General features: G+C 42.2%; 1 protein-coding gene across 1 annotated transcript in view; it reads right to left on the minus strand.

Moving 5' to 3' along the window:
- Positions 1–10,527, minus strand: part of NOX3 (NADPH oxidase 3) — a 55,527-nt gene extending 45,000 nt beyond the window's left edge. The window contains exons 1-5 of the mRNA XM_040965675.1: positions 10,483–10,527; positions 9,822–9,917; positions 9,600–9,710; positions 8,273–8,357; positions 474–619 (exon numbers count right to left, since the gene is read on the minus strand). Of these exons, the coding sequence (XP_040821609.1) occupies positions 474–619; positions 8,273–8,357; positions 9,600–9,710; positions 9,822–9,917; positions 10,483–10,527 (483 nt within the window). The remainder of the gene's footprint in view (positions 1–473; positions 620–8,272; positions 8,358–9,599; positions 9,711–9,821; positions 9,918–10,482) is intronic.
- Positions 10,528–17,401: the final 6,874 nt, after the last annotated feature.

Genomic DNA, 17,401 nt, shown 5'->3' on the forward strand with positions numbered 1-17,401 from the left:
TCCTGGCTCCTGGCTTTCACCTGGCCCACACCAAGCTGTGGAGGGCATAGAGGAAGCGAACCGGAAAGTTGGAGATCTCTCTCTGTCGTTCTGCTTTTCAAGTAGATGAAAATAAACCAGTATTTTTAAAAGCAAGCTGATACCTTACATTCTTTATGAGTCTAACACCAGTGAAAATCTAAACACGAGCTGCTTTTAATATTTTAAAATTAGAGTTTTAATAAGTTATCATATTTTTATTTGCATTTGATTGTTGCTATAAGCCAGTTAAGTGACATATATTTTCCCATTGCTCATAAGCTTTCAGCAGTATTAACTGAAATACTTAGAAAAGATAAAATCAGTAGCACCTTTGGCAGAATCTTCTCTCCAGATCTTTTATTAAAAACATTTGAAATGTAGTGTTCCTGGAAAAGTGATGAGAGAAATGAAGCATTGTGAGATGAGAAACTAGTTAGCATGCAGGAACTCACCGTGCTGAAGGTCCTGATGGGGTTGAGGTAGCTTTCATTCGGGCTGTTGCCAAGTTTGGAGAGTGCAGCCGGAAGCCCGGGGGCTTCCTCTGACTGGCTCAAGTGGTAGCGTTCCAAGTTGAATAAATGGGCCACAATGTGGATGGCTAAGAGGATGTGGACACAGCATTGGACACACACCATATGGATCTCTTTCTTTGCAGTAACTCAACAACACACTGTGCCTGTGATCAAGTTTCTCGATGCTGCTTTTACAAATTCCAAGGAAGATGATTGATTTGTGCGTTTCCTAGCATCTCAAATGGAGAAGACTGAACATGTCTGAAATTGCTCTATGGTTCACCACAAATCTCACTCATCTTGATTTAATTTTAGACATGTGGCCATTCTGGGAGTAGAATGAATTCAAACAATATCAAAACATAATCATATATGAGATAGAATTCTTGAGGAAGGAATTATATATAATTATAGATGGAAAACTGATTTCCTTAAGAAGTCAGCATTATTCTAGAATATTGCACACCATGCACACTGTTAGATGAGCTTTTTGTGTATATGACAGACACTAGGGAAATCAAATTCAGGTCCTCCAATGTGGGGCATGGACATAGTAGCAGAAAGGCTGAATATCCGTCCCTGGCGACGTCCAAATTCTAAATGATGAGGATTAGAACACAGCACCAGCACCATTCACCCAGAGACAGTGTCTGATGCCACTCTTGCATGTGAAATCTGTTTCAATATCTAGGTGACAATATAGTGTAAGTGGGACACTGGCTGGGTGGCCAGTGGATACCCACCACCAGAATTGGATTTCAATGTAAAATGATAATTACCCAGGCATAGATAATTTCCCGGTGGGTATCTATCTGTTTCTCCTGCACTAAAAAAGAGAGGTAGCAGGGTCAACTACTTGTTTAGACTGTAGAAGTTATGAATGAGTTATGGGAACCTGCATGGCTGCAGGTCGAGTCACAGACAAATGAGAGGAGGGAAGGAGCGACAGAAACCTCTAAGGGTACTGATTTTGGTCCCCGTAGTGCCAGTGACACTTTTAAAAAAAGCTTTATTTCACTATTTAGCTTCTCTCTGTTAACTGCGTTCTTTCTATCACATCCACCCCCTTTCCAGCCATGCAAAGATCTGCTCATGTCTTAAGACTTGCGGTACATAACAGCACTTCTGCTTCTGTGATGATGTACCACCTGCTTATGGTTCAGTGCAACCCCTCCTTAGCCATCTTGGTCACACTCACAAAACACCTGAGCTCTCTGGTTTAGAAATAGTGGCCACAAAGTTAGCCTCTTCCAATGCTGCGCAGAAAAGGGAACTACTTGCTAATTTAGATATAAACTTTGTCTAGAATTCCTGTTTTCTGTGTTCTGATGACTATCTGACGTCCTTGAGAAGGAAGTAAATGTTTGTTTTTTTATGACATTCATTGAGTGGTAACTGTACACCCAGGCAGTGTTATAAATGTTGTAGGAATGTTACCCAATACACCGTCCACTTGTTAGTCTTCTTCCCATTTTGCAAACCAATATTTCAAAAAGCGACTTAAGACAGATCTGTTAGTGGTAAATATGGGATAAAGCCCTGTCTGCGACTTCTGGGTCTCAGATTTCAGTCTCGAAGCTCTACTACTTTCTTTAACGCAGCAGAAATTGTTATGTCTTACTCGTTTACTCAAACACAATTTCTCTTGGGGTTGAGAAAAGCTCTTTGAGTGATTCACTTGGAGTCTCCTTTAGAGCTCGGCTGTCACAAAGGCTCATGACACTTGGTTTAGCCTGTGGGGCTGGTCTCTCCCTGCTCCATCCTCTTCTTTTCCTCCTTTGCCACTTGCGGCATCCATTCTCTTTCCGTAGACTAAGGCCCTGCAGACAGGGAGTGGAGCCCTTCCCATCTGCAGAAATAGAAGCTGAAGCTGAGCCTAAGTTCAGTGCCTGCTTTGCCGTTGTACGATCCGTACGTGATAGAGAGAATACAAATTCCCTCTTTCCGATTCTTCTGTATGTCATAACATCCTTCTCCCTTGTAATGAGTTGTTGATCACAATCTGTTTTCTAGTAGATTGATTTCCACATGAGAATCTGACACCGTTAAACTAAATTTAAGGACGCTGATTGAATGAACAAAGATATTGAACTATTTATCCATTCCTAGTGCTGGGATTCTCCTAACAGAGCTGGGGACTCAGGATAGAGTCTCAGGGAGCCAGGAAGGCTTTCAAGAGGCAATATATTGAAAACTTGCACTGTGCTTGAAAATTCATGTCCAAAATGCCCTTCTGCCACACCTACCTCCATTTTGTTTTCCTTTTTATCAGGTGATAAAAAGTGGAATTTTTTTACTCTCAGGAATTCTCAGATTGAAGATCTACGCAATGTCCCACTGTAAGCCCAAGATCATCACCATATGCAGGCAAATTCTTTGCTAGGCCTCTGTGGCCTTCAATTGGCATGCACTGCTATGTCCTTGGAAGAACCCAAGATCCACATTTCATAAGCCACCCAAAGGTGTGGCCCAAGAGTGCAGCGTCTAGGTCTTTTTGCACTTGTTTTTGGTTTGTTTTCTTTTAAAAGTGGGTGGCAATGTTGGGAACACTCCGTGTATTTAATTGATGTGTGAACTTCCAAGTTCAAATACAGATGTCCAGATATGGGGGAACATGCCTCCCTGCATCCAGACGAAAGATGGACTCCCAGTGAAACTCTTGGACATGTGTAGACAATGGGATGTTGGACTCTCTGACATTGTCTGTACCAACAATGTCGGGGTACACTTAAATAAGAGACTGATAGAATTATGATTCTTTATGAAGGATTACACTATTGTAACAAAATGGGAAAAATCTCATGAGGGGTCCAAGTTTGGGGGGAATCCCAGCCTATAAAAATGTACCACGTAATTCAAAATTCAAAATAAAAATATTCATAAAAAACAAATATAAATCTCTCATAGATGAGTTGAACAATGACAAGAAAAAATTCAGGAAGGCTGCAACTAGAGCCAGCTGCCCTAAGAAATAGCCATTTTTCTTGTTTCTTTTCTTTTCATTTTTCAGGAGACCAAAGGGAACATAATGTGGTGGCCTCCTGGGAGTGTGTTCAGGCCTTGCTGTTGCCTTTGGAGTGAGTAAACTCATGATGGGACAGCCTTTCAGTACCATGAATCAAGAGTCTGTGGTCAGAATTGGGCCCACAATTTCCGATTTGTGGTCTTACTTCTGCAGGACAACTCCTGGACTCTGACGCTCCGTGGATGCCATGCATTTGTCAGAAATTCTGTTAGGATGGACCTGGGTCGGACCTTCCTGGGAGCTCCTGGGGCCACAGGTGGAGCCCTTCAGGGATCAGAGCTTGAAGAGCTTGTGCCTTCAAGGCTAATCTTAATTCCCGACCTCTGGATCTTTATTTTCTCTGGATGCTTCTTCTGAGCTTTCTCCTCCTAGCTGCACATATCCTGCTTACTGCTGTTGGTCAGCTAATTTTAGCCGCTCATCAGGAGCTGCCTTCAGGGTGATGGTCCACCCTTGCAAGCTGGTGGATGCAAACTGTGGCATTGCTGGATTACTATTCACCACCCCCTTCGATGAAAGCGCAGGTGCCAAGTACTACTTTTCAATTAGGCATTTCAAGGTCTACTGAAGACCACAGAATCCAAAAAGATCCATGTTAATAAGAGTGGAGAGGGTGCAGAACTACTCTTCTGATACTCCGGGGGGGCTATACGTGCTTGAAAATGATTTATTAGCGGCTGAAACTAGCTCTGGCAGCCCTTATCATAGGCAGACAAGCTGAAGGCAGGAAGCCAAGAGAAGAATCGTTCCTGTCCCTGCGTTCCTGGCGGTGCCCTTGAGCCTAGCTAGCATTGTTTTGCCTCTTGCCTCCTCCTCCCCAGCCTACTTCTACCAGTCTCTAATTACAACCTTTCATGATTTGACCAATTAAAGCTTGCAGTTCAACTTAGAGGGGAACGGATGAGAAATTAGATCCTGGCACGCAAACTTCGATGTGGATGCACTTCTTTCAAGGTTACACACCTCTATTAAGCCAGCAGGCTATTTGGTAAGCGGCGTAATGGGCAAGGCTAATAAAATAAGCCAAGGGACATTGCAGCTGCTCCCCAGCGGACACACAAGAAGGACGCAATGTGCAAAGCCTAAGTGCAGCTACGACCCAGCGCTTCGCCTGTGTTTTTCTTTTTTTTTTTTTCCTCCTAAAAGCGCGGTTGCCAGCCGCATTTCTTAGTTACTGTGAAATGTAATAATTGCTTTGTCAGGGCTGGGTAGAAGCGAAGAGCTTTCTCCACACCCTCCCTCCTTGGCGGGGCAATGGAAATCACGGCAGTGAGCTGGTTGCCATGGAGGTGTGGAACGAGGGGTGCTTGGCTCTCAAGGCAGCTGGGGCCTGCTGTGGGAGCCCTAGGAGGGATCTGCAAGTCCGCAAAGCAGTGGGGATGCAAGAGGAAAACAAAGACTCGGTTCTCCATGGGTCGGCGAGGAAAAGCTGGAGAAAGAAGCTCTGTTTTCTCTTGCAGCAGCACAATGGGAATTTATTATCTCATGGTGGGCATCTAAATCTCTTCCCTCCTGGTGACTCCCTGCATTTGGTCTGCCCTAAAATGCTCCCCTCCACAGCTGACATGCTTGGGCTTTGCACTGCTTTATCCAGTGACTCATTCAATCGCACTCATCCTCAAGCTTGACCACATTTATTGAAGAGTTGTCATGTGCCATGGGGCAGGGAAACTAGATGCACTAGGCACAGTCCCTGACTTTGACGGCACTGAATTTGACTCCTTGGTGGGAAGCTGGCCATGGCACCTGCAAGTGGAGGGACTGTGTCCTGCCAAGGGGGATCAGGCAATGGTTGCTGAATATCATGTCCCCAAAGAGAGGTGTGACATTTTAGGCACAAAGAACTTCTTGGGCAAAGGTACAGGATGTTTTGGATACTTGCCGGAACTGAGTCCTGGGGATGTGGTGATGGGGTGGGGTGGGAGCATGGTCAGAATGAGACCAGAGTAGCAGCTACATCAGCAAAGCCTGTTAGTTACTCCAAGGAGTCTTGATGGAATCTTACCTGGAAGAGTAATCCTCAGGGACCTTGTTTCCTGCAGATTCTCACATAGGGAGAGTCCTGACAATTACCAGCTCATCTCACTGAAACTGCTAGAGTCTATTTTTTTTTAAATACCACAGAGGAAAGACCACCAGGAACTTAATCTGGGGTCACACAACCAACCTAGTGCAGGTGTATGAAATGACTTAGGCATGTGGTTTTTCCAGCAGTGGTCAACTGCAGCCTTTTACCATCCCTAGCGCGTCCTGACCGCACTAATTACAGAAGGATAGAGCGCTCAGCAGGATATCTTTCAGATGGGAGGCAGTACACTGCTTTATACCATTGGCATGTGCGTACATTTACAAAAGGAGACATACTCAAAAGTTTAAGGAGAAAGGTGTTTCATGACACCCATTTTTTTTTTAAATCTTTGCTTCCTCTTATGATATGTCAGAATGATAGTTTCCATCCTCTTCTTGCTGTATAATATTTTTATAATTTTCCTCTGCATTCACCTGTTTCAGTGCTGTTACTATTCTTTCTGCCATTTTACTCTCTTATGTCTTCCCTTTTACAACCCAACTATCCCACGCCAGGGAATATATCCAAATGAAATGAAATCTTCATGCAAGAAAGTAACCTGCAACCCTATATTTAAAGCAGCATAATCCTTAATAGTGAAGACATGGAAACAACATAGATGCCCGTCGAAAGAGGAATGGATAAAGAAACTGTGCTACATCTACTCCATGGAATATTACACAGTCATTAAAAATGCAACTAAATGGTCCCAACTGGGGATCAGTATGCCCAGTGAAATAAGTCACTCCAAAAAGGACAAATATCATATGTCCTCTCTAACGTATGGCAACCTTCATGCAAAACACAAAACAATATTAAACTCTCTGCTGTTGTTTATACCCACAATCCCCTGGTGTGCTTAAATAACAGGAACTGTTACATTCTTTCAGTGACTGTTACTAAAGAACTATATTACTGTAGTATTTTGGGGGAAATAGTGGTGGGAAAGAAAATGGGAAGTAAAACAAAGACGGAATGAAGGGACCCCTATACCTACAAACTGTATCATGGAAAATAGTAATGACAATAATTTTTTTTTAAAGAAAAAGAATTAAGGCTTGAAGTCTAGAGCTTCTTTAAATTCCTTCTCTGATGAGCCTACGAAGGAACAACCTGGCCTTTGCTTGGCTGTTGCTCACAACGGGACACTCAGCCTCCTCATTCTAGCCTCACATAATTGTCCAGGTTTGGAGCAGACCCCAGACTCCCTGAGTGTTCATTCCTTCATGCCTTCTCCCTCTGGTCGAATGCTGGTAGCCCCCATATGTTCTCAATGACTTTGACCCTGCTGGGGCCTGAAAATGATCAGCTGGGCTCTTGGCTTGCCACCTCCTTGAGCTGGTTTTTCTCTTTAATGGGAACTATTTTTACTACCCACTTCTTCACAATCTGCAAGAACCTTTGGCAGAACATTTCTGGGGCTGCTCTACTCGGATGTTGAGGACAGTCCGTGGGGAACCTCTTTCCCTTGTGTCTCACTGCACACCCATGGTTGTGTTAATTGGCACTCAGGCCCCTATCTGTCATATCTTGATGTTTAATTAAATTCACATTTGTTTTGAGTGCTCCTTTTATTCTGCTATGTTTCTTTTTATGCATGAGAGGAAAAAAACAAATGGGGAAAACATTTTATAGTTAAATTAGTTTGAGGAAAATGGTCCTGAATCAGAACTCTTTATTGTTCGGAGAGCCTTTTATTTCTTTTTTTTTTAATTGATTATATTGCATTGTGTGACACATTTCATAGGCACTGGGATTCTCCCCATCCCTCTCCAAGCCCCCCCACCCCATGGCGGATTCTTCCACCTTGTTGCATTACCCCAGTTCAAATTCAGTTGAGATTCTTTCATTGCAAGCATCTACCAAGCAAAAAGTCCAGCATGTTATTGTCCAGATAAGTTCAACGATTTCTTGGGGAGACCATCTTTGGTCTGAAGGTAGAGCCGGCAGAGTATCATCTGATCAATTAAAAGCCGAGCCTTTTATTTCTAGATCTTTGTTTTCCAAGCACAGCACAAGCCTGTTAATGACTAGCCCTCTTCTGCTCTTCCTCAACCTTGTCTAAAGTTGGCCTTGGATGTTAATTTCCAGGGCCTTTTATTTGAATTACAAATGCAATAATAGTAATTATACTTTATATGATCATAAACTTCCTATCCTTTCAAGATCGTTTTATATTTGCTGGCTCAGTACCGCTCAGAATCTCCTATGATCTCTGTGCTTTTCTTTTACTGCCCGTGATATCACGTGCCAGTCATTTTCCTATGACCCTGAGTGAGAGTTTGAGTGTTGGCCAATTTTATTTCCATTGTGAATTGCATTGACTACGAATGTGTTCACTTTTCAAGGAGGTATTTATCACTGTGTTACTGACGAGTCTAATTATTCACAAATGAAAATCTACTTGGACAACTTTTTTTTTCTTTGACAAATTGATGCCCTGGTAGGGGAATATATTCCTATAGGAATATAAATTGCAAATTAAAAGCCCTTTTCTCCAAGGGTTCTGTGGCCAAATAGATGGCCATTATTTCTTCTACCTAAGGTAAGGCATGGAGAGAGGGGTGTAAGGGGAGGAGTATCACCAAGCAGAACTAAATCAGGTACTGTAAAATTCAGGCAGTGAAGAAGTACTTAAGTACTTACCTGCACTAATGACTATTCCATAGGCGACCAATTTGTGGAATTTGAGGTTTTTGTCTAATTGTCTTCCCCATGGTCCTCTGCAGCACTAGAGTGAGAAAATATATAAATAGAGGCCTAATAAAGGACCAATCACAGTAATAATGATATCCTGAGAATCAAGAACATAGGACTTGGGATAAACAAAATGAAGAGACTAGGACACAGGATCTGCTCTTGCAGGATGCGAAAGTTAGTGGCCATTTGTGAAACAGCAAAATTAAAAGGTAAGCTGATAGTTCGCTTCGGTAAAAATGACTGAATTTTCAGTTGCCTGGCTATATCTCAGAACTCGATTAACATACTACCCTCCACACTACACTCAGCTTCTCTATGTAGAAAACGCAGGTGGTGATAACATCCTTCTTCAGGTGATTTCAGACATCCAAAAACTATCCTTCTTAAGCAAAGTCAAGTATCATATGTATCTATATCTCATAGTCATGAAAGCTGGTAACGTTGCTAGGATAAGTTAATTCAACCAACACAGGTTGATTAAGTTGTTGTTTCTGTGTCTTTCTGTTTAACAGGCAACAGGTGAGCACCAAAGAGTGGAATCAATGCAGTTAGGAAATGCCCTCTCTGCCTGCTAGCAGCTAAAAATCTGCATGCTAACATGTGTGTGTTGTGGGGTTGGGTATATAGTGCAGCAGTTGAGCTGTCCCTTGGGCGAATGCATTATCTATGAGAATGCTTGGATTCAAGTCCCAGTTCCACTTCTGAGTCTAACATTCCTGCTAACGTGCACCCTGGGAGGCAGCAGGGGATGGTTCAAGGTCCTTGTTGCCCTCTTGGGAGACCTGAAGTGAGTGTTTGGCTCCAGATGCCAGCCTAGCCCAGTTCTGGATGTTTCGGCATTTGGGGGGTGAGTCAGGCAGCTGGAGATCTCACTCACTTCCTCTGTCTCTCTAGCTGTCTCCACCTTTCCAGTAAAACGAAAGCAAGTAAAATGTGAAAATCTATATCACGATTGTGCTTTCTGGGGGTTAGAGAACTGAATTTCTCGAGATAGATTTAACTGCTTGTCTTTTTTTTTTAATTAGAAATTGTGCCTGCTTATAGTTTCCGACAGTGAGTGCCCTAGAGGAAGTCAGTGGTAATGGCAGCAGCCAAGTCATGTACGCCGATGACTGATGTTCAACTGTAGCCATCCTATGCTCTCCTGCAAAGAGATAACCCTGAGTTTCCACAGGGTGAGTGGGAATGTCACAGTAAAGGGGACCTGCTTTCAACAGCACTTGCGTTCATCTGTCGTAAGAACTGAGACTGTTGTAAATACTTTAGTACTTACAGTGCTTGTTCCTCTCACGAATGAAATCAGGTTTCGACTGATGGGTAGCAGGATTAACATACAGTTGAAGTTCAAGCACAGTGCAGACGCTCTTGCCCAAGCCAGCGTGGACTTACAGATGGAACAAAGACAAAACCAAGATGCCCAGTGAAAACAAGGAACCCAGGAGAATAGGGTCTACGTTCGTTTTCTGAAAGAGTAAGATGCATTAACTCTACTTACACCCAAAATAACTCGTGTGTAAAGAAAAGACTCCTCCTCCTCGTACCAACGGAATGTGTCAACAAAGAGATACACGTTCACTCCCAGCCACAAGAGCTTGAGTAGAAAGTAGACAAATCCAATCAGTCCCATCTTCAAATTTTCCTCTTTTCAAATCAGTTTTTCAGTGGAGAGTTCTCATATTAATCGTGTCTTAGAGGTGAGATTTTCGCAGTGATTACAATTGTAAGAAATTATTAACTTCATAAAAAAGATATTAGGCGCATGTGAGCTAGAATTAAGGAAGATTTTAACAAGCACAAAACCTTCCTCACCTTGACAATGATGTCAAGAAGGGAAAAATATTTAAAAACAGCTTGAGTGTGTTCTAGAAAAATCCCCATTTCATAGTCTAATTTGAAGACTTCATTTGATTTAGAGAAACATTCATACATTATGCAAAAACAACTACTTGACTTTAAAAATAATTAAAAATGAACTCAATCGGAAAACAACTTTGCATGATTCCATAAGGCTAAATGAAACATGTCTGCTGAATATTTTCTAAGAAGCTTTCATCTTTTACTAGAGTCACACTTCAAGCTATTTAGTATTTCCACACTAATTATCCAAAAATTTTAAAATGCTATATTTAAGATTGAATAACAAAGATAATACTTACTACAACTGTGGCAGGGAGACTCTCATTCAAAACCCAACACCTCATCCTGACACCTGCGTTCTGCTGTCAGTTGATCTTTTCATCCACCTGAGCCCCAATGTTGTATCCTTGGGGAGGATTTCCCTACTAAATTGTATCATCTTTTTGTCTTAGGAAGCACCTACTGGGAGCAGCTCTCCTGGAATTTCTAATTAAGCGCTTCTTGCCAAAGGCACATCACCAAACTGACATGCCTCATGACCTGGGTAAATACAAGGCAAGTTTCATCTGATGATTCCATTCTTCAAAGGCTTCAAAAGAAAAGAAAGCTCGGTTTATTAAATTGTCCTCATGGACTTTATCCCCCTTCATTTTCTACATGATTGCAGTCAAGATGATTAGAAGTCTATGTAAATTTGAGAAATGCCCTACCCGCATACAGAAGAGCTGCCCCGGGAGCCTTCTTTGCCTTGCTTATTCTGTCTTCTTCTTTTCCCTCTTTAAAAAATACTCTCAGTAGATGCTATGATGTCAGAGCTAAATAAATACGAATTCTAGAAATGCTGAAGAAAGGAAAGATCCTTACAAAAAAGGACAGGAAAATAACTGCAAGTCTAAAAGTGTGACTATAAAAAAAGTAGTAACTTCTTCTGTGGGATTAATGGGCTAAATGTTATTTTTGTTTAATGTTTAATCGCACTTGGCACACCCTGGTGGCAGGTTAGAATATCCGCTCACACCTTCTCTATCTCAGGAGTGTTGCTCCTGAACCGGTCAGCCTTTGATTTTATGCAAGTCCTACTTGTTAAATGGCGTGATTCTTGACTTCATTTTGGTGGGCAATGATGTCCTAAGCATTTTTTTTTCTGATTAGTTCTGGTCAGGATATTTTATATTTAGATAATTAGGTTGGAAATAAAAGTTTCCAGTCATGTAGATACTTGTCCAGGCATTTTTGTTTTCTCATGGTACATCTATTTAGTTGTCCAATAAATTCGAAAACCTGGGAAAAATAGTAAATGTAAAGACTTGTTGTCTCGTATTTATGTTAAGGACATCTCCAATATTGCTCAGTGAAATCACGCATTATCTCCATCTGACAGCTGTTAAGCCCTGCCACACAGATGTGCAAACAGGCTTTGCCGAAGTTGCTTTGTAGGAGGCGCAGTGAGGCTTGAATCCAGTTGGTTTGGTTTTGAGCATCTTCATTTTTTTGGTAAATATTATCATTTTTTTCTAGTGAAAAGGTTTTTTTTAAAAGATTTATTTATTTTTATTGGTAAAGTAGATTTACAGAGTGAAGGAGATACAGAAAGAAAGATCTTCCATCCGAAGCCAGGAGCCAAGTACTTCTATTCCAAAGTAGCTGAAACAGTTGGTGCTGAGCCAATGTGAATCCAGGAGGCACTTCTGGGTCTCCCACATGGGTGCAGGATCCCATGCTTTGGGCTGTCCTCTACTGCTTTCCCTACCACAAACAGGAAGCTGGATGGGAAGTGAAGTAGTCAGAGCATGAACTGGTGCCCACACGAGATCCTGGTGTGTGCAAAGAGAGGATTTAGCACTAAGCCACTGTACTGGATCTAGCAATTTCAATTTTAACCTTTGCTTTTTATTAGCTCCTTAATAAAATAGTAACCTGCAGATTTGTCTATCAAAATGTACCATATAAAATGGATCGCCCTTATAATCACATATATAATTATATAATATATAGTCACATATATAATCACATATAATATGAATCAGATGTATTTAACTCAGTGGCAATGATTTCTTTTTACTTATTTATTTTCACCTTGTTTAAGGGAAGAGATAGAGAGAAAGGCATCTTTCGTGTCCTGGTTAGTTCCCAAACACCTGCACTTTTCAGAGCTGAGCCAGGCCGACGCCAGGAGCCAAGAGCTCACAGGAGTGGCCAGAGCCCAAATGCTTAGGCTCCCGCCCGCTTCCTCCCAAGATGCACATTCACAGGAGGCTGGAGTGCAAGCGGAGCAGCTGAGACTCAACCAGCCACTCTGACAAACCACCGTATCCAATACCTCCCCCTCATTTATTCATCACAGCTGCATCCGGGTTATTTCATCCAGGTTAGTATCATCAAGTGTGCTATTTCTACAAAATGCCAAAGGTGACGGAAAAACAAGTAAGTTACCTAGGATACTAATCTTTTTTTTTTTTTCCTGCATTATGTGATGCTTTGAAAACTCAGGGCCAGCTGTGGTCTGACTATGTCTCCCAAATCTCCTGTGTTAGGAACTTAATTCCCAGGGGCCGGTGTTCGGAGCTGGGGCATGATGGGCCATGATTAGGCTGTGAGCACCCTGGTTGGATAAATGAAGGAATATTGTCACGGTAGCACTCGGCTGACCGTGAAAGGACATGGTTAGCTCCCTCTTGCTTTCTCTCTTGCTCTCTCTTTGCCTTTGTGACGTGGACTGATGCAGCAAAAGGGTCCTTGCCAGACTTTACACGTTGGGTTCCAGGCCTCTGGAACTGTGGAAAACAAATTTCTGATCTTCAGAAATGACCCAATCTCCAGTATTCTGTGTCAGCATCATGAGAGGGAGTAAGACTCAGTCCTACAGATGTGGGGAGGGGCCATCACAATAGCTTGCTTAGCCCTGGAGGTCACCAAGCACTTGCCCTTGGATATGCAAATCAAATATTCCCTCACAAACCCAAAGCTGTAAGCTGAGCTCGCTGCCTCTCTGCCTGGCCTGTCGTCTATAGTGTCTTATACTGTCTTTTCCTTTTCTTCCTATAGAAGCCACGATTAATCATGTGTTTCTGCTGCCCCTTTTGCCTCTTGGTCAACTCTAGTGCCTCCTGTAGGTGTCTTGCAGTGGCATGGAGGACCTCTGTTCTTAGGGATTGTATGCCGTGAACCCTTCTTTCAAGGCTGATGGCTCCAGGACTGTCCTCTCACCAGAGCAGATTGAAACAAGTCTCAGATACAACTGACAACATCTGTATTTTGGTATCACAGCCTTGGCAGTGAGTTACTTCTTTTGAACCTCAGTTTACACATTTTTAATAGGACACATTTTAATAGCTGTCATACCTATCTCACACAGTCAACCCCATTCCTCCTTTACCTCCAGTTGCTCTAATGCATATGTGTAAGGACACACACACACGTGTGTCAAAAGTACATCCACTTAAGCAGGGTGATACCTCTTTTAGAAAAGGCAGATATGCCAATAAAAAATTTGGTAAGTTTTCTTCTCCTTAGAAGAAGACATCATCATTTTAGAGGAATTTTTCCCTCTAGAAATATATAAAAGCACTGGTATTTTGCCAGCATTAACTTGAGATTAGAGTGTGGTTAGTAAAATACCTTCAGTTACTCCTTTAACAGTGAGCAACATGAAGATGTAAAATCTTCATGTTCATTTCTCTAAGCCAATAATCTTCCATGATGGAGTGATTTGTTATTTCTGAAGTGGTTAGGATTTACATATCTTAGAAGCCTTATTCAGTGGAGTTATAAAAATTAATTCTGAGAGAATAGATCTAGAATTCCATAGTATCTCTCCTATTTTAGATTCAACGAGCATAAAGAGCTGAAATTTCCTAGCCTTCCAAGTAGTATTACAAAGGAGAGATATATATTGCTGTATAGTTAATGTATGGTTAGTTTTTGTTATTAATTCCTTAGAATATTTTTAGTATTATGGTAAAATTACAATACTTAAGTTTGGGTTTAAATATTAATCTTCACACACTCCACCTTGATTTCTAAAGTATGATTTGCTTATTCTTCATTTTGAATATGTGAGGGACATAGTGTTGAAGTGTAGCCATCATTCTTTTATAGTATATAAAATCGTGTATACTTGCATTATGAAAACGTAATTTATGGCTTAACGCAATCATTCTTCTTTATAGATTTTACTTTTGTAGAGCTTGCAATGATTTTTAGCTTATTCAAAGAATCCTATGTGAACTTCAGATGATACCATTATTCAGAGCCTGACAATTTGTGCAACAGAAGGGTGTGGGTTTTCATTTCAATCCATTACATCTGATGATGTAACTGATTGGTTTATAATATTGGATTAGACGTGCTGAGACTAGGACACAATACCCTGTGTTATACAGCCAAGTCCCTTTTCGGAAGTGCTCAGTTTGTAGCAGTAAGACCGTAGGCTGCCGTCATTCTTGGTGGGCTCACCTGCTGAAAGCGTGGGCATGTGTGTCCTGCACTCCCGCTGTTCCCAGGGTTCAGGCCTTGTTCATGGAGCTGCACCGGAGCAAAAGCGAAAGTGCGCAGGTTCTGCTGAAAGGAACGAAGTGTTCAGAACTCAATCTTGACTGAATTATTTTCATTCTGAATAGGTAATGCCCAGTTTACTTTTCAGAACAAAAGAAGTTTGCTTTGTTTGTTTCCAAGGTGGCTACTGTCTTTCTGATCAAAGGGGTATGGGCTCCCGGAATTGTAAAACCAACAAACACCAAATCATGTGCAATGGGGAAAGTGGAAGGAAAACAGAACAAGTATGTGTACAAAAGCAGGTTAATGCCTGGACATACACATGCAAACTCTGCACCATCCAGGCTGCGTTCCTGCCCTGGATTTGCTCCATTGTATTTTTAGTTCCTTTTAAGTTTCTTCCTGGATCAGTTGACCCTGCAAAGAAACACTTTGATCCTCAAGGGTGAGACTGATCACCTGGCAACCTCCACTGCTGTGTACTCAGCTCTAGCTTCCCTGTAGATGGAGAACTCAGGGAGATAAAAATAGCACAGCCAAATTATCCTCTTCTAAGCACTAAACATGCGTTTGCCATTCCCTAAAAGCATTTATAAACATCTAAGTATTAAGGTGAAAAGGGATGAAAAAAGATGCTCAAAGGCAAACATAATTCCAGATCCTCACTTGGTTATTTGAAGAGCATTTATTGTGATAATTATGCAATTATATAAATCACATATTGGATAAATTCCATCTTAAAGGAAACATATAATAAAAGGAAGTTCAAACACATACACACATATACATGTCTTTAAACCAAATTTAATTAAATAATCACTAGCATTCTACCTTTTGTGGCATTAAATATGTTGTGTTTTTGTTTCACAAAACGTTGTGTTCTCTTAATGCCATTTTTTAATTGTTATTAACATTGTATTATGTGATACAGTTTTATAGGCACTGGGGATTCCCCCCACCCCTCCCACAACCCTCCCCCCATAGTGGATTCCTCCACCTTGCTGCATAACCATTTTTAAATTTCATTTTTAAAGACATTTATTATTTTTATTGGAAAGGTAAATATACAGAGAGAAGGAGATACAGAGAGAAACTTCTTCTATCTGCTGGCTCACTCCCCAAGTGGTCACATCAGCCAGAGCTGAGCTGATCCGAAGCCAGGAGCGAGGAGCTTCTTCCATGTCTCCTACTTGGGTGCAGGATCCCAAGGCTTAGGGCCACCCCTACTGCTTTCCCAGGCCACAATCAAGGAACTGGATGGGAAATGGAGCAGCTGGGACATGAATCAGTGTTCACATAGGATCTCAGCAGATGTAAGGTGAGGATTGAGCCACTAGGCTATTCATCTGGGCCCTAAAATTTAATTTTTTAGATTTGTTTGAGTAAGGTAGAGAGAGAAAAGAAGAGAGAGAAAGCCAGACAGACAGATAGCATACCTGCCTGCTAGTTTAGTCATGGCCAGGACTGGAAAGGGGCTGAAGCTGGGAGTCTGGAGCTTACTCCTGATCTCCCCCGTGGGTGGCAGGAACCCAGTCATGTGAGCCTCAGCTCTGTCTCCCAAGGCCTGAATTTAGCAGGAAGCTGGAGTTGGAAGCCAGAGTTAGGAACGAAGCCCAGGTACTCCACTGTGGAACACGGATGGCTCAACCACGAACAGAATCATTCTCTAGCCATACTGTCACTTTAAAATGGCGTATAGCACAAACTTGGTGAACATCACTCTAAGCGCTGACTCCCCACTCCCCTTTCCATGAATCACTTATGCAGCTCGCAACAACTTCAAAGGAATTCTGACTGAGGTCACTGCCTGTATCCCACAATGCAAGATGCAGAAGGTATGTGAGTTGTGGTTAGTTACGCAGATGCCTGTGATGTGGCTGGGGAGACAACAGGTGCATGGAACAACAAATGCAGAGTCACTTAGAGTGATGGAACTTCCACGTTTCCCAGAGTTTCTCTGGGCAAAAGTCTTCAGAGGAGGTGGGCAGAGCGAGACTTTGTCAAAAAGCATAGAGTGTAAAGGAGAGAGAGTAGAGAAGCAGCCTGGGTTTCTGACTCTCTAAGAGTCATTGTAATGCCCACAACACAGCCGTCAGCAGGTGGAAAACGCCCTGCCTCTGAGCGCCTGCCGGGCTGCTGCGCCCATGTTTCCTTTGCTCCACATTTCCCTGCCTTCCTCTTCCTCTTAGCCGTGTTTGCAATGCATTACTTTCCACTGATGCACTTGCCTAAAAACCCTTCCCAAATGGTTTGCTTGCAAGGTGCTGAAGCCGAGTTACCCCAGAAATCCAGTTCCGGAGGGAGCAGAGTGTTAATTCTTCGTTTCCCACCACAAACTCAGTGGTGCAGTTGACCGTCTCCTCGTTTTGACAATTCTTAACTTTGTGGCTTAGAATTTTGCTGAAAGACAGGATTAGTATGCTCGTTTAATGTTCCATGTTGTGTCTAGCACACACTGGAACTTAGGAAATGTTGAATAATGTCAAGCCGCATTCTTCTGCCGGCTTCTCGGCGCGTGAGACAGTGCTGTGCAGAGCCCTTCACAGAAGCAGCTGCCGCGCCTTTTTTTTCCCTTTGCATCAGCCAGCAGTGACTTTCATTAAAGTTTAAAAGTGAAAACGAAGTTTTCCTTTCTAGCTAGTGAATCATTTCACGTGTGAGTTCCGGGGAATTTAGAGTTGAAGAAGGCGAGTCTAGAAATCCCTTCTTTGCATATCCAAGCTG

The sequence above is a fragment of the Ochotona curzoniae genome, unplaced genomic scaffold, assembly GCF_017591425.1.
Source record: "Ochotona curzoniae isolate NIBS_2020 unplaced genomic scaffold, NIBS_Ocur_1.0 scaffold_3890, whole genome shotgun sequence".
NCBI classification, from domain to species: Eukaryota; Metazoa; Chordata; class Mammalia; order Lagomorpha; family Ochotonidae; genus Ochotona; species Ochotona curzoniae.